The sequence below is a fragment of the Anser cygnoides genome, chromosome 1 (assembly GCF_040182565.1).
Source record: "Anser cygnoides isolate HZ-2024a breed goose chromosome 1, Taihu_goose_T2T_genome, whole genome shotgun sequence".
Lineage (NCBI taxonomy): Eukaryota > Metazoa > Chordata > Aves > Anseriformes > Anatidae > Anser > Anser cygnoides.
The window spans coordinates 47,921,169-47,944,746 of record NC_089873.1 but is presented as its reverse complement, the minus strand read 5'-3'; the positions used below and the strand labels follow the sequence as shown (position 1 = coordinate 47,944,746).

At 37.3% G+C, this 23,578-nt stretch overlaps 1 protein-coding gene across 4 annotated transcripts in view; it reads right to left on the bottom strand.

Annotated features, from left to right (window-relative positions):
- Nucleotides 1-23,578, bottom strand: part of CDK17 (cyclin dependent kinase 17) — a 96,790-nt gene that overhangs the window by 12,029 nt on the left and 61,183 nt on the right. For all 4 annotated transcript variants that reach the window (XM_048061266.2, XM_048061267.2, XM_048061269.2 and 1 more), the window contains 5 exons: nt 7,699-7,824; nt 3,725-3,781; nt 1,771-1,885; nt 1,143-1,237; nt 198-260 (listed from right to left, as the gene is read on the bottom strand). In XM_048061266.2, the coding sequence (XP_047917223.1) occupies nt 198-260; nt 1,143-1,237; nt 1,771-1,885; nt 3,725-3,781; nt 7,699-7,824 (456 nt within the window). The remainder of the gene's footprint in view (nt 1-197; nt 261-1,142; nt 1,238-1,770; nt 1,886-3,724; nt 3,782-7,698; nt 7,825-23,578) is intronic.

The following is a 23,578-nucleotide window of genomic DNA, read 5'->3' as shown; positions in this document are numbered from 1 at the left end:
CAAAACCAAACAGAAAGACTCCATCTGATGTCAAATATAGTTGAGCCACATACAAAGGTCAAAAACCTTTTTAAAAAAAAAAGTTTTATTTTTTTTAAAGCCCTAAACCATACAGCTCCTGATTAGTAAGTTCTCTGAAATTCTTCAGTCAGAAGAGAGAAAGTTGGAAAACAGTAAATGTCACTAAAAACACTCACCTTTACATTATGCATACTCATGATGTTACCACAGTCATCCATGTACTGCTTCAGATCCTTGTCCTGTCAAAAGATCATAACTGTCAGTAAAATTATGGACAACAGATTATGTGACTATTATTTTTTATTAGAACTAGTGAAGAAATTACTCATCAGAAAACTGTGTTTTCTGCAAAAGTTGTATTTTTTTTTTCTAAAAAAAAAAAAAACAAATAACCTCTCCCTCCTCCAAAACTAACAAACAAAACAAACCACGGAAGTCTGAACATGGAGAAAATTGGCTTTCCAAAGGGCAGAAATACCCATGTTGTCTGTCAAGTTGCGTTATCTTAGACACCATTATTTGTTATTGCCTTCATCTTCTACCTTGTGTGTGCCACATTTTTTTTTAAATGAAATTACTACATTCTCCAATTACACTGGAAGTGAAGATTTTGTTCTTCAACCCTCTTATTACGCTCATATATTCCAGCAAAAATATAATTAAAGCTTCAGTGAGAAAATGAAAAGTCTATAATATAAGAGGCAAGCAAGTAAGAAATGCAATTGTGGGCACTTGAAAAGAATTACAAAAATATGGAATATACTTTTTTTTTTTCTAAGATCACTTGCAAAATTGTGTCATAACAGAAAAATATTGTTGGGATAATAGCATAATTATCCCTTTTTACAGTTACTGAATGCAAGACGAGTTTTCTCAGGTAGATCACCTCTAACTGCTATTAATGAAACATTACAATGATGACAACAGTATTTACTAACTTACTGCACTTTGAGAACTGAATACAGATGTATAATTTTCAGCCAAATAATTCTAGATGCAGGACAATAATATAACAGAGTATTTTAAAAAACATAGTACAGAATTTTGTTATGTCTGTGTTACTCAGTATTCTGTAAGGAGAAAAACAGAATATAAAGCTCACTAGTGGTTTAAACGCTTACCAGATATTCAAAAACAAGAGTCAAAGACTTGTCTGTGTGAACAATATCATGTAACGTAACAATATTCGCATGCTTCAGATCTTTTAATAATGACACTGCAAAGGAGAATGGTAAATATAAAATAAATAAATGCAACATAAGCAATAAACACATTTCCAGCAAGTTCATATATATGTTATTTATTTATTTATTTTTAATTAAAAAGCTATTTTAAAGAACATAGATTAACTTAATGCCATATGAACACTAAATACGAGAAATGTATTTAATTAAAAGACCAAAACACATTTGGGTAGCAAACTGTAAATATTTGCTAAATTGTACAGTTCAGGCAGAAGCAGTCATTTCATTTAATGTATTCTGAATCCCTGAAAATTACTCCCTAGTATTAGTCTAATTCAGTATAAAATCATCAATTTATAACACCATTTGAAAACACAACCTTCCCCCAATAAAATAAATACATTTGAAACACTAACTCTTAAGACGTCTAAGATTAAAATTTTCCTTATCAAAACTAGTATTTTTTTTCTCATGTCCCATATAGCTGATTTATTTTCCAAGTACTTTGGTCAAAAAGAAAGCCAGAAATATTTGAAATTCTAAAAAGTAATAAAAATAGTATCACCTTCTCTTATAGCTGTACACGGTGCTCCCTCTTCATGTTCCAGGCGAATTTCTTTCAGAGCTACCAGGTTCTCTGTCAACTTACTTCTCCCCTTATAAACTGTTGCATAAGTACCCTACAAAATGGAAAAAGAAGAAAACTCTTAAAAATCTCTCCTTCATTGAAAGATCAGTTGAAAAAGAAAATATGAACTGCTATTCAAGGTTTTAATAGCTTTCATTTTGAGTATGACTAGTTTTTACATTTTTTTTTTCTTTTGATGTAGGTTAAACTAGAAAAATAGTTTGTAAACAGATCTGAACACACAGAAGACACAAGGGATGCATATGCTTACTAGCTCTGAAAATTACACAAGAAGTTGTACACCATACACCTACCAAAGAGGTTAGTGAACTTAACGCTACCTGATCTAAGTTCACTGCTGGGATCATTTACTGTCTAGAAAGGCCCTATTTAAATAAAGCTAGCGCAGTTACCTCTATATTTTGCTGCAGTTATTTTACCAATGGCTGCAGACAAATTCTACCACTATTTTCAGGAAAACATACAATTCCTTTTGTTTGTTTCTTCTCTTTGTTACATATTTTACATGAGCATGCTCTGCGAGGAGAGGAAATTGAAGTTTCATTTTTGTTGACATGGTGAACATGAATATCGTGAAACTTATCTTTTAGTTTTCTTAGACAATGAAAGACTCAAAACTCTTAATATATGTTACATAATGACAAGAAACCCTGACAAAACAGTCAGCAGGTGTAACTAATTCCAGGAATTGCAAAGAGGAAGCAAAAAAGTTACAGAAAATGCCCTGCATTACTGTAGGTACACCTTATATTGTCCATTACATTTTATAATGCAAGTGGGATAAAATACACCCACAATTATGACTTGATAGCTGCTTGATTAATATTTTTCCAAAGTTGTGCGACATCATGCCACGTCTAGCGAGCCACCTAGCAAATACTTGAGAGAAAAAAAATGCATTTGGAAATGAAAACGCTGCAAATGGAGGACTAACTGCAATATTCACAGAAGACAAACCGATCAGCCCCGCTAACTTCTGCAATGTTCAGTGCGTCCCATCCTGGTGCTCCTCATCCTTTTCTGACCCCACTGGTCACCCTCAGCCAAACTGAACAGGTCAGAAACCTGACCTCTCCCCTGAACTCTACAGCTTCTCTGAAAATCGGTGGCTGGATGTAGTAGAGGAAAGCTGTATTACTGCCCTCCCAGCAGGGAAGGGGAACAGAATTCAGTGTTACGCATTTCAACTGGTAGCACATAGCTGGCCACTGAGCTCAAGTGTGTCGGCTTGTCTATATTTAGAACACAGATAGTTATTTGCCTGCTTACTGCAAATGATGGTTTCCTGTCCAATACAAGTGCTCCCTAATACCTAAATCAAGACAGTAGGGTACTTAACCAGACTTAAGTAGTTTCATTATCAACAGAGTAATTTTGTCTACCTGCATACAATGTTAGCCTTCGTAATAAGGTCAGAGACCATTCAATAATGAAGTCCTGCTCTTCCCCAGCTCACTTAAGTTCTTCCTGCTTTTTTTGTTTTATTATACAAACACAGAACATTTTTGTGGTTGTTATGCATGTTAAATGCTTGGTTTACTGAAAAGAGAAATCCAACGAATATTTTGAAGGACAGAGAGATTTTCAGTTAACTTTTATAAAAAAAATTTACATAAAACATTGCCATCAAATCACAGAACAGTTGAGGTTGGAAGGGATCTCTGGAGGTCATCTGGTCCAACTCCCCTTATCAAGCAGGAACACCTCAAGGAGGTTGCCCAGGACTATGTCCAGGAGGCTTCTGACAGTCTCCAAGGAAGGAGACTCCATAGCCTCTTCAGGCAACCTCTGCCAGTGCTCTGTCAGCTGCGCATTAAAGAAATGTAATCAAAGCAGTAGTCATTTAATTTCAAAAGAAAGCTATACATACCTCTCCAAGCTTTTCTAACTTGATATAGGTTTCCATTTTTCCAAATCCAATTTCGGACTGCAATGAAAAAAATACAGAAAGTTGATGATATTGACCCTTAATTTATACATCATTTAATCAGCAAACTGAACTTTCTTTCAGAAAAATACCTGATAGTATTACAGCAAACACCATGAAATTCTGCTATTTTAAAAACAATTTAGCATATTATATGTATGTGTCCCAGCATCCAAGCTGAATGCTCAGCCTATTAGTCAGTCCACTGCACATCCTAGAAGAACTATGTACTTAGTTACATTTCATACAAAACCCCACTTTATCCTAACTCCTGCATAAATTTTCTCCATTCTTCTGATCTGATTACTAATGAGGTTATTAAAGTCTAAAGCACAGAAGCCATCTCAAACTATTCCATCCTTTCTCTTGCTTAGCACATCCATATGCAGCTGCTTCTTCCAAAATAACTTCCATTACCTATTTTCTCTCTGTAAATACATAGAACACATTCAAGACCTCAGCTCCAGGTCTCTTCCTCCATTCTGGCTTCTCAAAGGCTTTTCAGTACAACACTCCACCAGTAAAATCCTTAAACATCATGCCTCCACAAGCTTCAGCTTTTTCCTCAACACTTTACATTTCATGGCCTATAATTTCAAGTCTTTACATATTTTACTTGGCTCTATTCACCTTTTTTTTTGGTCACCAACTTACCTTGGCAATGCAAGCCAGATTTTATCTGCCCATGTAACACCTTTTTTGCAAGACGGCTTTTAAGATCATTATTTTTCCCTATTCACATCCACTGCTACTCTCCTATTCAGTAGATCTCTCTTGTAGTTACTTCTGTATAAGACAATTCTCAATTACACTAAATCTTTATACTGCTCTTACAGTGTAAAGAATGTTGAAAGTTGACATGTCAAACAAGTCAATTTTTAAAAAGATTTACAAAGTGCATATACCCTGTACCGTGTCAAAATCCAAAATCCGCTGGCTTCACGAGGATTTGAGTTACTGACAACTCAACATACAGTAAGATGAAAAGGCCAGGTTTTCTTCCTAGCATCACCTCCTCCTTCCACTTAACATTTCTTTCTAAGGAAAGATACTTTGACCTCTGACTGGCTTCAGCACCTATTTCCTCAGGTCAAAAAATATTGATTTACTCCTAAAACCCAATGGATGTTAGAACTTTATAATATTTTACTTTGTAACACAAATACTGTCGATTGCATTAAGATTTGACAGCAATATAACATGAAGGCATACTAAGAAATGTTGGATTCATGCTTCTGTTAATTTTCAGAACATATGCATGGAAACACAACTGAAGTGTAAGATCTTGTCTATAAGCATATTTAGTATATGTAAGAGAAAAAATGGGCACATCATTTTGTTAACATGGTACTAAGAGAAATTCTGCTTTATTAAATTAGTGTTAGGACTGAAATGTTTTAGAACCGCATGCTTTAGCATATTTCAGAGCTTGGTGAAGCCTAGCTGCTTATCCCAAAATACAGGAAAAGTTCATACTTGACAACCCTTAAAACTCCAGTGAGATTTTAAACATACCACTGACATAAGTACAATGCTAGTAAAGCAAGTATTGTTTCCAAAGTGCATTTTAATCTACTTAAAAAGATACAACTTGAAGTGAATAATGGATGGTATCGGAAATAAAAATATATGCTTCTGAATTGAAAGGAGAAACTATATGCAACCATGTACCTATTAGCCTTGTTACTGCCAGGAAGTCTGGAATACAACTTGAAAGTCTGATTTCTTAGAATCCTCAGTACTGTTCAAGATTAAGAAACAAAATCTTTAGACAACAGAATGAAGTATTTCCTACATATAGAGGACAGATATTCTTCAAGACCTGCCTTGCAGCGTGTCTCATTTATAACCACATTTCAGTTGACCACCACCTCAGAAGAAAAACTGTTTTTTAGATTACTCAAACCAAGATCAATTTCATTTTAATTTTTCCCTCAAAATCATTTCTAAACAAATTTTTCAGGCAAGATCCATCTACCCATCTTCACCTATACAGGAACATGGATATTTATGGTCTCTTATTTCTAATGGTTGGTGCTTAAGAGATGCACCTATGCTGCTGTGCATGCAATACCGTACCAGGATATGCACAATGCATTTAATCTAATTTTTTGTTGTATTTCAAAGAAATGCACCAGACCTGAAGTATAACAAGCTCTCACCTAATACTTTTTACAGCTGTTTGGATTCCTACTACGCCTTGAAGAGAGACATACCTTTACAGCAGCACACAGTATTCACATACTACAATTACTAATCTCCTAGCAAGCTTTCAATGACAACCTCAGAATAATGATTCTCATTTTTTTTTGTTAAAGGTAGTTTGAAATAACGAAAGAACAATGCAGCAAATGCATGCCTGCACACCACAGCGCTGCTGGCAGGTTTCATTTTGGACTTTTCAGCCTTGAAAAGCATTTTTGAAAGGCAAAAGCAAACAACCTTGTGACAGGAAGTTGATACCATACACACATCATATTCATTAGAGGGCACTGTTTTTCTTTCTTTCTAGAATGTTAAGAGGAGAGAACTCCAACTGCACTCAGGGCTCAACATTAAATGAGCAACGGAAATCACATACACAGGAAACTCTCCCCAGCCCTCAAATACTATATTCCAACACTGAAAAGACTCTTCTGAAAAGGTGCTTCAGTACACCAGCATCTGAAAAGAGAAGGTTCTGGGAAATACAGTCCCCAACTCAATGCTACCTCAGTAAGTAAGTGGTTAATGAGCTACAAAAATCTGGCACAAATATTTAAGCTTGCTACATTACTATTACTTCCAGTGCTTTGATCCAATCTTCCCTTCTTTGAATACTGTGCTTATGAAAGGAAACATGCAGAACAGAGCTTTGGTCTGGCACACTACATTGTATTTTTTCAGGGGCAAAATACATCAAAAATCTCAAACATTGTGAATTAATAATGTATGTAACAAAGCAAAGAATAAAGATATTTCACAGTTAAGAATGATTCCATATTTTATGTGAATTATAAATATGTATTTTTTTCATATTTATTTTCCAGCAAATAAACCGTTAAATCAATAAAAAAGAACAACATGGGTTTCAAAAACCTATCCAGTTTTTCTCTACACCGATGAATTTGCTCAGAAATTCAGCAGTGGTCTAGCAATTTCTTTAAGACATCAATTAATATTAAGAAATGTAATATATCAAATTATGGTTGAAATTGAATGATTTGTGTAAAAATAAGAAAAAGCTGTGTTTTGGACTATTTCAGGGATGTGCATATTTAGTATGGGTATCTGGGATTTCTGGTATTTATACTATAATTAGAACATAAGAATCCTCCCATTCACAAGGAAAGACTTATTTTTTAAAATAACCCAATGAAAATATATACCTAGAAAGGTATATATGAATTTAGTTATTAATACTCTTTGGAATTCATAGATTGTTCTTTTTTTTTTTTTGTATAATTTCAACTGGAAATTTGAGAAAGAAAATTTGTTAACAAATACAAAAAGAAAAGTGAAGACTAGCTGCCTTCATACTGTGCTACTCTAGGGCCCCCATACTATACCACAGGAGACACACAGCCTGGATCTAAGACTGGAGGTGCTCTTTGCTCACATAGATCATCACTGCTCTAACAAGTAAAAGGATGTATGTATGCACTTTGGGAGTAGAATTCAGCCACTGATTTCAGGGGGTCAAGACCCTCACTGAGAAATGAGGGGCAAAGTTTGCAGAAGAGGAAGGAAGGAAAGGGTGTTTTTTTTCAGTGGATTTTGACAGGTGCTCAGTACACGCTGAAATGCCCCATCTTTCAGGGCATAAAAGCCAAGGTATAAATGAAGTTGAATGATGCTTACAATACAGAGACATCTGCATGAAATGGAACCTTAAGACGCAAGGGGTTGACTTAGCAAGGCAGATGCATTACACTTACTAGTGAAGCTCTACGAGAACGTCGGCTCATTGGCTGATCGAATGGCGGGCTGTTAATCTGCAGCTTTTCAAGATAGCCATCAGGTATCCTGATATCAGCAGGCAGGGACAAACGCTTGTTCAAATCCTGCAGTAAGTAAAGTTAAAAAGAGAATTGTCATGTTTTAGGAACATCTGCATTATACTTGATTTAACACTGGTTAGTGTTACTGTTACTACAGTGCTACTATTTAAAACTGAAATATTCATATAAACGAAAAATAAGCAATCACACAGAAATTGTTTTTAGAAACAGATTCTCTTCTAATAATACTTCAAATTGCTTAATTAGCATGCTCAAAAATTCAGTGCTTTACACACATTAACAAAACAAGAGTAATGAAATACTAAAACAGAATTGCATTGTAGATAAATGTGCTGAGTTTACTGGAATAAATACTCATAAATACCTAGAATGATGGAAATTGAGAATTCAGAGGCTTAATATATTTCTTTTCACATAATAATTAATAACAAGAGATCTCCACAATTCAAACTATATTACACTGACTTCTAAAGGTTATAAACTTTCAGTTTATAATTACAGCGACATCCCCCTGGCCATGTGTTTCTACTCGTGTCTCTGCAGCAGCTTTGAACTATTTCAGCATGCTAAATCATTGAGAAACTATCTCACACAAAGTGCATAGCTTCCTGCCAGCTTTGTGCTCTGAACAGGTTCAGTGTAAGGTCAGAGAAGCTCAGAGCCTGAACACAGGGCAAGAGAGGCAGCAGGGCAATCCCAGGAAGCCAGCAGCTAAATTGGCTTAGGCTGCCAAAGAACTGGATCGTCAGAGTTTTCAGGACAAGACCTTGGTGGACAACTTGCTGAGCTTTCAGTGCTGATAAAGTATTTGAGCCACGTATATGTATGATCTGTATATGTACCTGGAACAAGAGGTCAACAAAAATGTAATTTAAAATATATTAAAAGAACACAAATGTAATTAACTGAATTTCAGGTAGGCCAGAAGTGCTAACACACACCCTCAAAATAGTTGATCTGTGTCTGCTATTCAGTACAGCCAATGGATACAGACAAATTTCTGGAGAGCTGCTAAGAAAGGCTTAACTTCTGGCATTAACCCTCCTGTTTTTCTTCCGCTCCTCATACCTGCATCAGTGAAGAGCACAAAGTCTCTGTTAGCTTCTGCTTTGTTGCCCAATATCAGCTTCTCTGCATAACTTCAAAATTCAGTGCCTGCATTTCATACTTGGTAAAGAATTTTTAAATTGGAATCACAGTCTTTAAACAAAAGGAGTACTGTTCACAGAATCACAGCTTTGACCAGCATTTTGAAGATGAATTAAAAATAAACAAAAGGATCCCTCACTACTGGCAGCTTCCCCTTTCTTTACTAATTTTCAGCTTTGGTATTTCAAAATTTTTAGAACATTGCCAATATTAAAACTGCCTATGTGGTTTTGGGGAGAGTGGAGGAACTAATTAATTATAATAAGAGCTAGCTGCAATCCTTTAGTAAAACGGTATTTTCCACTAAAGAATTTTCCTTCTTTTTTACAAGCTCTGCTAATTTCATTTTTGTAGTTTTTGTGTTTGTCTCAAAACAGATGAGCACAAAGGGAAGAGCTACATGTTGCCTTACAGAAAGCAGCTGGATCATCTCACTGCAGTGGGAAACCCTGGAATTGCTGCAACAAGACGGGGGGGGGGGGGGGGGGAAGGGGGCAGGAAGACGACCAGTATCAGCCTCTACTCCATCTTCTTATCATCAAACAGTGGGGGCAATATCCTAATTTTTTTTTTCCCCATTGGTCAGGAACATAAACTAAAGCAGAAAATCCAAGCCAGCAAAAGAAAAGAGCACTGGGCCGAGTTTTTCAATGTAACTTCATGAAAACAGCAGATAACTCATCATTATCCTACATTCCCTGTGGCAGAATAGCTCTCTCCTACTCCTAGCTATTATCACTATGGCAAAGAAATCTGCTGTAGTGCTCTCTTATTACTGTTCCGTAGAGCTTATTTGACAATAAGTATTTTAATAGCATCCGTTTACAGGTACACTCAAATCATGGCCCACAACTCATGGAATACTGAACTGGTTGTACCCCGGAGCTCTCAAACTGTATCTTCTCTTCTCCCACAGCACTCATCCTTGGGGCAACAGACGTGGTGCTTCACAGCTAGATCCACAGCCTTGAAGAAGCATTTCCAAGCATACAAACTTGATGGGTATGTGGGAAGAAGAAAATAAAGGCAGCCTCAAGCCCTGATGGCAACTCAAAAACTATGCTTGAAAAACTACTGTTGTCGAGGCCTGCTGTCAATAAACAGGTAATACCTTTCCAAGTGGAGAGGATGGGAAATGAAACAAATCCAAGGTTCCGACTCAAGCCACTGTAAAAACTGGAGTGAACATTTTAGGTACCAGAAGATCTTATAATGGGACTAATAATTCTCTTACAGCATGCCCGTTTCATCATTTGCAAAAGCTCCACCAATGCCACTTTTGCAATAGGCAATTGCAAAACTCCCTGTGACTTACTCCAGAGATCCATGTGACATCCTCAGTTCTAAACAGAGCTTACGCTGCAAACTTTCATGTTGTCCTCTGCAGTGCATAATGCAAACACTGTTTGAATAGATGTACTTACTGATGTAAAAGCCAAAATCCAATTCAGTTAGGAAAAAAACCCTAATCAACAACAGTCTACTTTAAGCATACAGCAGCCCCCCACCATCTGTGTCTTTAAAAAAACAAAAAACAAAAACCATTAACAGAACCTGATGAAAACTGTAGGGAAAAGATTTCTTCAGGATTGTAATATTTGTTTTTAAATATAATTTCAGTATTTACATCTGTAACAATGTACAATACTCAACAGTAAATCCCCCCCAATTAATGTTTAGTACTAGAAGCCTAACAATTTGTCATATTGTAAATAAAAAAAAAAAAAAGAAAAAAATAATTTTTCCTTAACTTCCTAGAGCTGAAGAAAGTCTCTTTTTCACATGGAAACAAAAGGACTTCATGGAAACTGCAGCAGGTACTTCACAAATACTTTCCCCCTAGGATCTCCACTGCTATTCTACTTGTAGCACTCATGCTTATTTGGCTGTGTTGAAATATCTACCAAGCCACATTTTTTTTTAAACCATATATTAAAATCATTACCTACCACAGTCAGAAGCCTTCTTGACACGAATATTTGAAAGATCATATAGAAAGTTACTTATAGAAAGTCGTCTTTGCATTATAATTATCATTTACCTAACTACCTAATATAGGCAAAATTAAAGAAAGTCATCTAGATTGCAAACCCGAATAGCTGAAAGACAGAAATTATGGCATTTTGTTTGCCTGTGTCACCTTAATTCCTGCCAGCTTTTGTAATAATTGAAGCAATCATCTCATGGGAAAGAAATGCAACCAAAATTAATGCTATACAGCAACATGAAAGGGGATTCATCAGGTGCGTATGAGAGAAATAAGCACAATGTTTCCTAGTGGCTAAGCAGCAAAACCGGAAACGAAAATTGCATCACTTTGCTACAACTGAAAAACCCATTTAATTTAACTGAGATGCTAAGAAGAAATCCAGGAGGACGCTGCCACAGGAGCCAAGTGAAGCCTCAAATGCTCCCGGACGGGGCTGCCTGCGCTGGCTGACAGCGGCGAGAGGCGCTCCGTTGCTCATGGCCGGACGCCCGCCCGCCACACGCTCGCTGCCCTCTCCCGCGGGATGGAGAGAAAACAGAAGGAAGGTGAGGAGACTTGTGGGCGAGGCAAGGACGGTTTAATAGGGGAAGCAAAAGCTGTGCGCACTTGCGAAGTGAAAGAAGGAATTCATTCACTACTTGCCACCGGCAGGCAGATGTCCAGCCCCTTCCTGGAGAGCTGGGCCTCAGCGCGCCCAACGGTTGCCTGAGAGTGGAAGACAAACACCGCAACCACAAACGTCCCCCGTCCTCCTCCTCTCCCAGCTTTCTTCACTAAGAACAGTGCATACAGGATAGAAAATCCATTCGGTTGGCTGTCCTGGCCATGGCCCCCCCCAGACTCTCGCCTGCCCACAGCCAGCTTGCTGTGAGGGACTGAGTGGGGAAAAGAAACCCCAAGAGGGGTAAAAGAGGTAAAAGAGGTACTGGCGTGGGCTGACCGCTGGTATTGCCCTGCCGGAGGTCTGTGTGGGGATGGGGCAGCCAGGCCAAGCACAAGCCTTGGCATGTGAAGCTTGTGCATCAGCCGGGATGGCCATCTTCACTCCTTCACACCCCTGCTGCAGCTGTGCCCCGACGTGCCCATTACAGTCCGGCTGCTAATTCAGCAGCAGCAAAACCCGCCCTCTCCGGCCGGGCTGCTTGCTGTCGTTTTGGTACGACGCCAGGCTGCCCTAGTGGAAGGCAAGCAACAGTATGAAACGGTGATATTTAGGAATTCCTAATTCTCTTAAACCTCTGTGGAATTCTGCGAAATAATGGAAAGGACACTTTCTGGACAGAGGACTTTGTCCAGACTAATTTCAATGGCCAACCAAATCTAATGATGTGTTAGGAGTTCTCAAAAAGGAAGAAGAAGAAAAAAAAACCCTAAACCACAAAAAAGACTAAAACCAAGAAACCTTTTAAAATTGAAGTTATTAGCAGGCTGTTAAAAATGCAGGCTATTACAAGATCCTGCTATAATGCTGTTTAAAGATGTAACAAGGAAAGTAAAAGGCATGTAAAATTAATTGCAGGATTATTTTCCCAACATTCTTTAATGTTTGCTACTTAAGATTTTTAAATTCGTCAACACTACAGAGACAAATGTCTTTTTGACACACTAATTAATCCTGTAGCCATCTATGAATCTTTTAAATGTTTCATTTTTAAGGTAGGAAACTAAAATAACTCCCCTACGTTATCTTATGTACCCTTTTATTTGAATGCAAGATGTGCACGAGTGACGTACATCAACCTCAACTATGCAAGGGGAATCTGGGTGCACTCCTTTGTAACTACAGCAAGTAACGTTTTTACCAGAATGCAAAACTTTTGTTTTCAGGGACAGCAAAGTGCTTCGTGTAAAATAAATTATCTCCTAGAAAATTAAAATGATACTTTTCCTATATGTCACTTCTGATGAATATATATTTTCCTTTTCCTATATGTCACTTCTCCTAAATAAGGTCTAATTCATAAAAAAAGCTCCCGTCAATTTGTAACATCTTCTAGTTTGACTTTCTTATGGTTATCTTTAAGGTCAACTTGCAACAAAACAAATCAATATTCATTAAATAAACTACTGTTAAATGCCCGAAAGCCTACAGTTAGCTGTATGTTCCTTAATGAGCTATTTTTTGATCCATCTCCAGAAAATATTCTGGAGAATATATTCAAGCATAAGTTGCTTTGCTAGGGTAACCAGAATGCTGGTGGCATCCCCTCCTTCTACATTTTAAAAACACATTTTCTATCCTCATGTGCAATGCTTATTTCTCAGTCTTGCTTTACTACTGGCAGAGAAATGCATACTATTTTTATAACTTGCTTGAAATGAGAACCACATTTGTTCTACTGTGCCTGATGGGAGATAAACATGTAAGCACTTGTGACATTAATATCACTGTGCTGTCTACGGAGATAAACTACCCCAACTTGTGCTTATTTCCAACATTAGCTACAGCAAATGCTCTGAGAAGAGCTGCACTTTGTTGAGCCTTTTCTTTTGTCTGGCTAGTACCCAAATGCGTTGCCGTAACTTGATGTGTATGTTCTCTCTACCACAGATTACTTCTCTTGGGCACAGGAAGATGAGGTAGGTCTTTCAACTTAAATCCTGCAGGTTCTCTGAGCTGAGGAATTTAACATTTTAAGTAGATAAACATCTTCCAAACCAAAAAACAAAACAGCTTCTGTTTTTTGCACATAGTTGGAAGCAAGGAAAAAATCACGCGCACCCACCCACACACAAAAAAACACAAAAAACAACCAACCAACCACTACCACTGAAAAATACACACAACGTTTTTGATTTCTTTACTTCTGGTCACCTTTTGGATGTCTCAAAATACTGTTACAAATGTCAGCTTCTTCACTTGCCATCTATAGTAGACCATTCACAAGAGTTTAGTACTAGCATTCTGCTACTATTTTTTTTTTCCCACATCTGGTTCTCTAAAACAACCCTATTCCTTTTCTGCCTATCCTATTCTGTTCTCCTATTCTCCCTAAACAAACTTACCAACTATTCTTCTTTCTAGTTGCTTGCTTTGGCCCATATAAACAGCCTTCAGTGTCATAATGTGAGACTTTTCAGAAAGTCTCATACCTGGTTAGTAGTTAAATTTTCACTCCTCTCTCAAAAACTGTCAAAAAAGTACATTTTTTCCCCCATAACAATGAACCTATTCTTATTTGTGAAAGCAACACTTAACTTTTTGAACTTTGAATCAGACAGGAAAATCAACTTCTGTTTTTCCTTAATTCACCATTTACTTTTTGCCAAGATGTACTATACATTTTGGTAAATTTCAATGAAGTGAAATAAAGAGGATAATACAGATACAGAATATTTGATCTGTACATGTTAAAATGCTATAAAAAGAAGCAATTTGAAACATTCACACTGTCTGCCTTCAGGTGACTTGAGTCATTATGTCTTTGACTTAGCACATTTAGACAATAAACACACATATTTTGCACAAAATAGAATACCAACAATCTAAACCAAACAAAAAACCAAAAGAGTTGCCCTAGCGAAGGACCTGCTGAGGTGTTCCTGAGTCCAATTCTCACAATATAACAATACAGTGTAGCAAGAATTGTAATGTAGTATATATAACTCAACTGGAAATCTGAAAAACTGAGACTATCACACAGTATCACAGTATCACAGATTTCTAGGTTGGAAGAGACCTCAAGATCATCGAGTCCAACCTCCGACCTAACACTAAGTACTCCACTAAACCATATCGCTAAGCTCGACATCTCAACGTCTTTTAAAGACCTCCAGGGATGGTGACTCCACCACCTCCCTGGGCAGCCCGTTCCAATGCTTAATAACCCTTTCGGTAAAGAAGTACTTCCCAACATCCAACCTAAAACTCCCCTGTCGCAACTTTCGCCCATTCCCCCTCGTCCTGTCACCAGGCACGTGGGAGAACAGACCAACCCCCACCTTGCTACAGCCTCCTTTAAGGTAACTGTAGAGAGCGATAAGGTCGCCCCTGAGCCTCCTCTTCTCCAGGCTGAACAATCCCAGCTCCCTCAGCCGCTCCTCGTAAGACTTGTTCTCCAGACCCCTCACCAGCTTGGTCGCCCTTCTCTGGACTCGCTCGAGCACGTCCATGTCCTTCCTGTAGCGAGGGGCCCAAAACTGAACACAGTACTCAAGGTGCGGCCTACTTTTATTTTTTACCATTCACAATGTGCCAGTTCGCCAACTGCTTCTTTCTTGCTGGAGCAGCAATAATAAACCCTTCCCAAATCTAATGGGATACAAAAGCTACTAATCTTTCAACTCCCTGGATTTCTTTCAGGCTGATACTGCACTCACAACTCAGTAAGAGGAGAAAGATTTGGGCTTCTGCCAGTGAAGTAGAAGGAAGTGAAAAAATAGGTAGTCCTGTATTACCAAGCAATTGGTCAGAAAAGCCAGAAGGAAAAAACATGATATATTGTCTGATCACCCTCATTATGTCATTTCTTAAATGCTTCATTTAGCCAATCTAACAGCTGAGTACCTCCAGAACCAACAGTCCGTTGCCTATGGCCACATGTTCCCATCACTTCCTTGGAGGAGAAGAGGTTCTAAGCTAATGACTCAGCAACGTGGCTTAAGAAACAAAACTGGCAGAAAACCACCCCTTTGAAATAATGTGAGTAATTACCTGCTGATGCAAGTTTAGGAGCCAAGACAAGAAGGAAGCTGTCTCTGCTGTTAGGAGCAGCTAGTCACTGGACTAGCCTAACGATGTGGCCAAGCCGTATCATTGTATGCTGATCTTTACTGCTTTGGTTCTTCAGTTCACTCTTGATAGTTATATTGACAGACCACCACTACTTACTATATGCCAGCAGTCAACAAGCTCCCCACCTCTCCCTAAGGTTTTAGCTTATCTTTTTGGAGTTGATAATGCTAAATAACATCACTGAAGTTTTGTTAACAGCCTCACAAAGAAAAATAATTATTCTTCTAAGTCTACAGACAGCAATCGGACAGCCCAAACAATCCACTATAAATCAAATGAGAACGATTTGCTCTCTTGTGTAAGCATCAGTCTGAATCAGCCTTCTCACTAGTTTCAGCAAGCACCAGCAAGACATGTCAGCTGCAAGCACAAGCTGTTCACTAATAAGTCATAGTGCTTTTGTTCACTGGAGAATGCTTAATGAGATCTGAAATGCTACATCATATAACCCTCTACGCAACACAGTTCAGTTTCATGCTTACTCAAAAAAACGTAAAAAAAAATAAAAAATCCCCCTTTTAATCTTTTTGTAGTATACTTTTCTTGCAGATTTCACATAAAAATGTGTATGATGTACTACTTCATGAAACACAAAGAAAATGAATTGAAAAACATTTGCTTATGCCTAAAAGAATTTAAACACACTAATATACATCCTTACATGCATGTACTTACTGCACCATTTCAGTATCAAATACCACGTAGATTTTTTTTTCTGAAGGCTGCTTTATCAAATTTCAGTGCATTTTTGTCAAATGACAGTTAACACAGTTCAAGCCAACTTTATCCTCTACAGAATTATGACATACTACAAGATTGCTAGAGGCAAAAACAAATAGAGAAAAACAACCCAGATTCAGAGAATATATGCGTACAGATTTTTCTTGTTTGGTTACAGCACTGTAGATTTAGACACTGCCAAGATCCTGAATCAAAACACCAGCATACACATCCACCAAAAGAAACCTATACCATCCATGCAGCACGCTATTTTTATGTCTTTATAAACAAGCCTCAATTACTGTAACCAAAACTACTATTTTAACAGCTGGGATGAGTTATCTATACCCATTTTCCTATTAGGTATATAAAACCATCATTACCTCTTTATTTATTTATTTATGTTTAAATTTTATGTACCATGAGTTAACAAACAGCTTACTAAAATCCCTTTGTGTAGTTATTCATACCCTCACGTAAAAAATGGCTTTGCACACCATTAGTGTTTATGAGAATTAGAGTGCAATCTCCTAAATATGCCTGTAATACAAATAATAGGCTCAAGATAACACCATTTATCATGGAGCTAAGAGAGAGTGAGCACGTGTACAGAAGATATAACCAGTCCATACTTTCTGAAAGCATTCAGAAAGGGGCTATCATTTCTGTTGCAGTTCCACGGCACACTGTGAGCGAAAATTCTTCTAACAGATTGTAAAAAGTCTTTAAAAGGACCACTCAAAAAATGTACAAGTAGCTAGACAACATATATCTGACTCTCAGTCTCAGGAAATCCTCGGTGCTAAAACGTGGATTATATTGCCATGATCACCGCAGAGCAGAAACGTACTCTACAAACAGGTGTAACCGATTTCATTGTGATGCAGAACGTGCATTTTTTATGCCTCCCACAGCATGGTTTACATGCAACTCCTACATTGTCCTTTGTACTTGAATAGTATTGCTGATACTATTTTTTCCCCCCTGAAAACATTAAACCACAATGAATTGATTTCTATTACGTTAAATCTGCAGAAGGATCTGCAGAAGTACCTTTTCTTCTGTGAGAAGCAGTAGTGAAAATACAATCTTAAGACACATCTACAAAAGATCGCTGCTATTTCTCACTCCATAAATCCATGCTGTTCCCTAGTCATTCTATTGAAATGCAGCACGATTCAAGAAAGCATCAATTTCAAGCAATTTTATATTTGAGAAAGAAATGATCCAAGATATGGAATTTATGAATCAATTAAATCACGAGGTTTTTTTTTGTTGTTGTTTTGTTTTTTTCAGATCAAGTATGCAAAATATTCTCAGGAATTTTATCATAAGACTGAGCCCAGAGGCTGCTTCATGCTCGGAATACCAATGACCACAGATATTGCTTATTCCCTGCCCCCAGCATAACAAAGTTTGTCAGTTTTGATGCTGGGATGCAGAGACAAATGTAATCAATGAGATAGTACTAAGAATTCAAAGGTTTAACCTCTATTTTGGGACTAGGAGTCACAGTTTTCTAGCACATCTATTTACATTGATAAACAAAGCAAGGACTTTACTGCCAGTTCAAGAAAATTATCACCAACCTCTACAGTAGTTATGGCCACTCAAATAAAAATATGTAAAAATTTGTAAAAAGTCAGAAAACAGAAACACAAGCAGCTAGCTTTGCTTTTATTTACTTTAGCGCAACGACAAACTTATAAAGAGAAATCTTTTAAATATTTTCCATTAGTATTTGTAACAATCTGTATGCTTGAAATGATGAAATGAGAATTATAGTTCAATAGGCAGGATTTTTTTCACATAAAGAGTCAAAAGTATGCATTCTGAACCATTTCTTCATCAAAACACTTTTAACAAGAATCTTAATTCCATGGATACATTGTTTAGACCACTGACTAGTTGAATAAAAGCTATTCTTTTTTATTTTTTTTAAAAAGAGGCAGTTTTTCATTTATTTCACATCTCCATCAGCAGTTTTAAGGTGTAAAGCTGAAACTGTTTAGCACAAATACAGTATTCACAGAAACTGCATTCCAGGAGCTTCTGTTCATAACTAATGAAAACAAAACAAATATGTGTGATACATAAAACCAGTTTTGAAAAATCTGAGAAAGGATAAATCAAATTTAAATGTGAGATATTACTTTCTTTTTGTCAAGTGTATCAATACACCAAAAATTTGTTACAATTAAATTGTGACAGAAGAGAAATACTTCAAAATTCTTTCCTTGTAGCTTTTTTTGTTGCTGGTGTTATTACTTTACTTGGGAGAGCTTGTAAGGAAGTGAACTTACTCAAGTATACTGAAGAATAAATAATAATAATACAAAAATTCTGATTTTGTTTGTCTGGCTTTGTCGCCTAACAAGATATCACTCTGTGGCCTTAGCCTCTTAACATAAGCCCTGCTGATAGTGACGGTCTGGTGGCTGTTTGACTCAGCAGTAGGTGCTGAGGAGTAACAGATGCTAATAAAAGCTCTGCCTCCTTTATTACTATAACTTCCTGATTTTAAGTGTAGAGTTCTGTATGTTTTGATCAATTTCTCTAACTGAGCAGTAGGAGAAACTGCCCAGAAGAAAGAGATAACATAAGCTGGTTAGCTTGCAAGACAAGGGAAATGGAACTGGAAAAAATCCAAGGAGAAACAGATCACTGCAAAAAATGCGAGCTCAGAGCCCTGATGGCACAAGTCAGGATCCTGAGCGGTAAGATAATCTTTTCTTTCCAGTATACTCTTCCTGAAAAATTCTCATTGCTAGACAGCAAGAGACCCAAGAGATAACAAAAGAAGAACCAGCAAACCGAATGAAGTTGCAGCAGAAGCAGTAAGGTTTCAATGCCAACAAGACAATGCCAACAACACAAGCAGTCTAACAGAGTAACTAACGTTAACCCCTAATAACGAAACATTCACATCGACATAAAGCAGCAACTACTGGGGGAAAGTCCCATGAGGAAATTGGCTGATTCAGAACAAATCAAATTCTTGAATTCAGGAACTGGAAATCTGACCTACTGGACATGACAGTGAGGCTGGAACGCAGGGTATGAAGCTGCATCCACATGCTAACTTCTCATCTGCTGCATTCCAGTCATCCGAATGAGATCTGATTTGTAGATGGCCGGACACTATAGATGTAGATGGCTATCCAATACAATAGCACATTACTTGTAAATGGGACTTAGAGCAAGGATCTTAAAAGGGGAACTGAGTTATGAAACAACAAAAGCAAAAAAAAAGCAGATACTCCATCCTCAGGTACCACCAAATGCAGTAACTAAGGGAAACAGCATTTGCAAGGGGAATGCAAGAACTTTTAGGATTGTAAAGGTCCCTAACAGAAGGGCAAAAAAGCATCCGTCACTAATATCAGACAGTGATCCCTATTCCCAGAAGACCTAATAAATGCGGGTTCCAGAAGTCTGTCCGTTATCCAAGCTGAAATTATTTTTCCTGTGGTAGTGACAATCTTCTTCTGCAGAAAAAGAAATGAAAGTCTGCCTATCAAATAGATTAAAAGAAGTTCAACTGCTTTTGTCAAGATCATGCTAGTAATTTAGAACGTGGACTTGTGTTTTTAGAAGTGGGATTTCCAAAGTATCAAGCTTCACGTGAATCTGAAACTAGGAGTTTACAAAAAGAACAGCATATCTTTCTGTGTAACCTTGCAAAAGGTTGACACAGCTTCCAGGCATGACTGAAAACAGGTAATACAGTGAACATGTAGAAGATATAAAATAAAATTAAAAAAGGTCTTGATTGTATTCAGCTTTACTTTCTTTCTCTATTTTGTATCTAGTGGTAGGTGACCACAGATTCATGGCAGAGGTGAGCAGATCTACACATTCTCTGGAATTGCAGATGGAAATTAGACAAAATCCTGTAAATAAGGCAGAAAGAGTTATACAGCTGACAGCCACAGAAGTAAGGAGAAAGGAACAATTTTTGCCTAGTGAAGCCTGACCCAACATGCACTATGTAGTAATGCCTGCTAGTGATCCAAGGCACCCTGTCAAGTAGGCAAGAGATGTAGGGCTGAATGCTCAGGCTTGTCTTTGATGCAGTGCTTCCTGCAATGTGTTTTCCTGCTGCTAAAACTAATGACGGGAGAAAATACTGTATGGCCTTTGACTGAAAGCCTGAATCAGTACTGCTATCCAGTCTACAGTGCCCTATTTACACACGGGAATGACGATCTGTGAGCAGTGTTCTCATTTAAAGCCTAAAACCAGAAAATATTAGCAGTAGATTCATTTAAATCTCAATTAATTTTGTGGGTTTTCCTTTGGATCAGGTACATTTGCCTAGCTGGACCAACAGCTGATTTAGTTATTCAAGTTGTAGCAGTTGAGACTCCTGTATCAGCCATAACCCTGGTAAAAGGGTGAGCTCACCAAAACCGCTTATTTTTCATCTATATTCATTTTTTCTTTCTGAAGGTAACCAGTACAACTCATACCTAATTATAGCCTCACTTCATGGCCTTTGTATTTCTCTCTTTTGAGCTAAAAGCACTAAACCTGCAGCTAATCCTCCCAGGGGAAAATTATACCCTACAGCAATGTGGCAGGAGCAGTCTGATCTGGAACAAGCTCCTGCCACAAATGTGACAGTCAGATGGATAAGAACTGTTTCTCAGGATAAAATATCTGGGAAACAGGCTGGTGAACAGTGGGGTTATGGCCCTCCGCCAGCTCACATACGAAGACAGCTTACAGACCTTGGACTTCTGGGAAAGGGAAACAGATGTTTCAATTTGCACAGACTCTGTCTCCCTATTTTTTATCCACTACCGTTCTTAATGAAGCATTCACTACCCAGCACACAGGGCACAAGGCCTCCAATGAACACTCACGCCTTGAAACGTGTATTTATATTAATGCATTACCATCTATGCCTCCTTTTCCAGCAAATCAAAGCGAAAATGCTTTAAGCTGTAACTCCATGACCTGGAGAGGTGTTTCTCATATGACGAAAACACCTACACTTAAAATACACACAGGCATTCACTCTCAGGCCGCATTGCTTCTGGAACTTAGAAAAAAAAAAAAACGGGATTCTATATATCTGCTCTGATAAACAGTTTTACTGATTTACTAAGTAATCATTACTATTAGCACTGTGTTAGTAAATTTTTAAATTAAAAACCAACAGCTGGTGTGAGTCAAATTCTGCACACAATACATGTTTACAGCTAGTGTCAATACGGTTCCTGAATGGGGTGGAGGGGGAAGCAACTGCTTTATGGACCGTTAGTAGTCTGTGGGTTACACACAAAATAAATTTCGTCTAGACAATACAATGAGATTCTAGTATGTTCTCTTTTCTAAGAATATGCTAACAAGGATTTTTTTTAAAAGATAAATCTACCTAGTCCCACAACTGCATTGTTGTCAAATTCAGAAGCTTTATCATCTCCCTGTCTATAGAAATCACACTGGCCTAAATTTTATGTCAGCTAGGGGGATGATGGATTGAAAGCTGCGATCTCCATGGCTGCTACTGTGGATAGGAAGTTTTCAACCCAGCTGCTGATCATGATTCTCTCTCACTTGCAGTATTACCACTTCATATCTAAAACGCATCAAATTTAGCTTACATTGCAGCACGATGATTTCCTACCTAACACGGTTATTTTATGGCTATGAAATTTCAGGTTTCTATTGCTATGAAGATTCCACTATAATAAACATTTTTCTAGTTACATCTGTATTGTGTAGTTTACACTTCTCTATCTTCCAGGATATCTGCATTTTTTTTTTCAGAAAGATCAAACTTTTTCCCAGCAGAATCTTTCAAATAGTATTGACAAGAGTCAATCGTACCATTCTATGATTCTATGCCAAGAGACTCTTTTTGCTTTCCCACAACGTTTTAATTTTATTTCTAGTTCTGGATTATTTTACCATTACAGAGAAAGTAGTAGTGTGGTGGACACTAATGGTCAAAATGTGTATTCTGATATTGAAAATGTGTATTCTGATACACAAAGCATCCCAAGAATACTAATACACAGTATCAGCAATTAGCACTTTGACTATTTAGCTTTGACTATAGCATGTTTTTAGCAAGCATTTTATTTTTATTTTTTTGATGGGCTGCTAATTTGCAGAATTTAGGGGAATTTGAGCATAAAAAAGTGATTATATACAAAAAGTTATTACAAATAAAAATGACCATTCCAAGGTTTCAGCTTTACCTGATTTGTTTCCTTAAAAAATAAAAATTGGTACTTCTATCAATTCAGTAGAGAGAAACAAACATATATAAGAAATGATATACAGAAGTATTACTAAATCACTGAATATTAGCCAAAATAAACACAAGGATACAGTCCTAGTGACACATTTAGTACAAGGCAGAGGAACAAGGAATATTGGTTTGTTGAGTTTATCTAACTTTGGATATTTTAATCCCATATATTTTTAAATGGATTTCAAATGTGATTGATGACTTCAACAGACTACAGCAAATAAAGACTATGACACACTCTAATTTACTCCAACCTGTATGGGCAACATACAGCTGTAACTCATCCTAAATGAATATAAAGGGAATATGTCTAGAGATGACAGATCCCTACACACCAACAAAACAAAACTGAAGTAACAGAAACTTCTCAACAAAGACCGTTTCTTTCTCTTTTTATAATCACATTACTACTATTGAACCAGCTAGCTACATAACACAAATCACCCAAGGCAGGCAAGCAAGGAAGCAAGTGATCCCATCTGATGAATAGCAAAGCCAGGAAAACCTGGTTTTCTATGGATGTTCTTATTGCGACTCAACTCCTATGTGGATCCTGTGGTATTTAATAAAGGCTGCATCTTTCCCAGTAGTAGATGCATCAGATGCATTAGTAGTCTCTCCTGATTCAGAGCTTTTTTTCCACAGAAATTAGTAGAAAATTAGCATCTGAGATTTCTATCCATCTGTCAAAACTGACTGAAAACGACCCACGGGAAAAATAGGATGAAGCAAAGACAGACAGACAACGTAATCACTTAAGGTGTTTTTGATTAAGAAACTAGATAAAGTAGACTGAAAAGATTATGATTAGAAAGGTATTTTAATAAAGGCTACAGAGATTGTTACAGTTCTTTTTCTCTGGCATGCACAAACAGGTAAAAAAACCTACCTACTATGCTACAAACCACTTCAAAGGAGTAAACTTAAGTCAACTAAA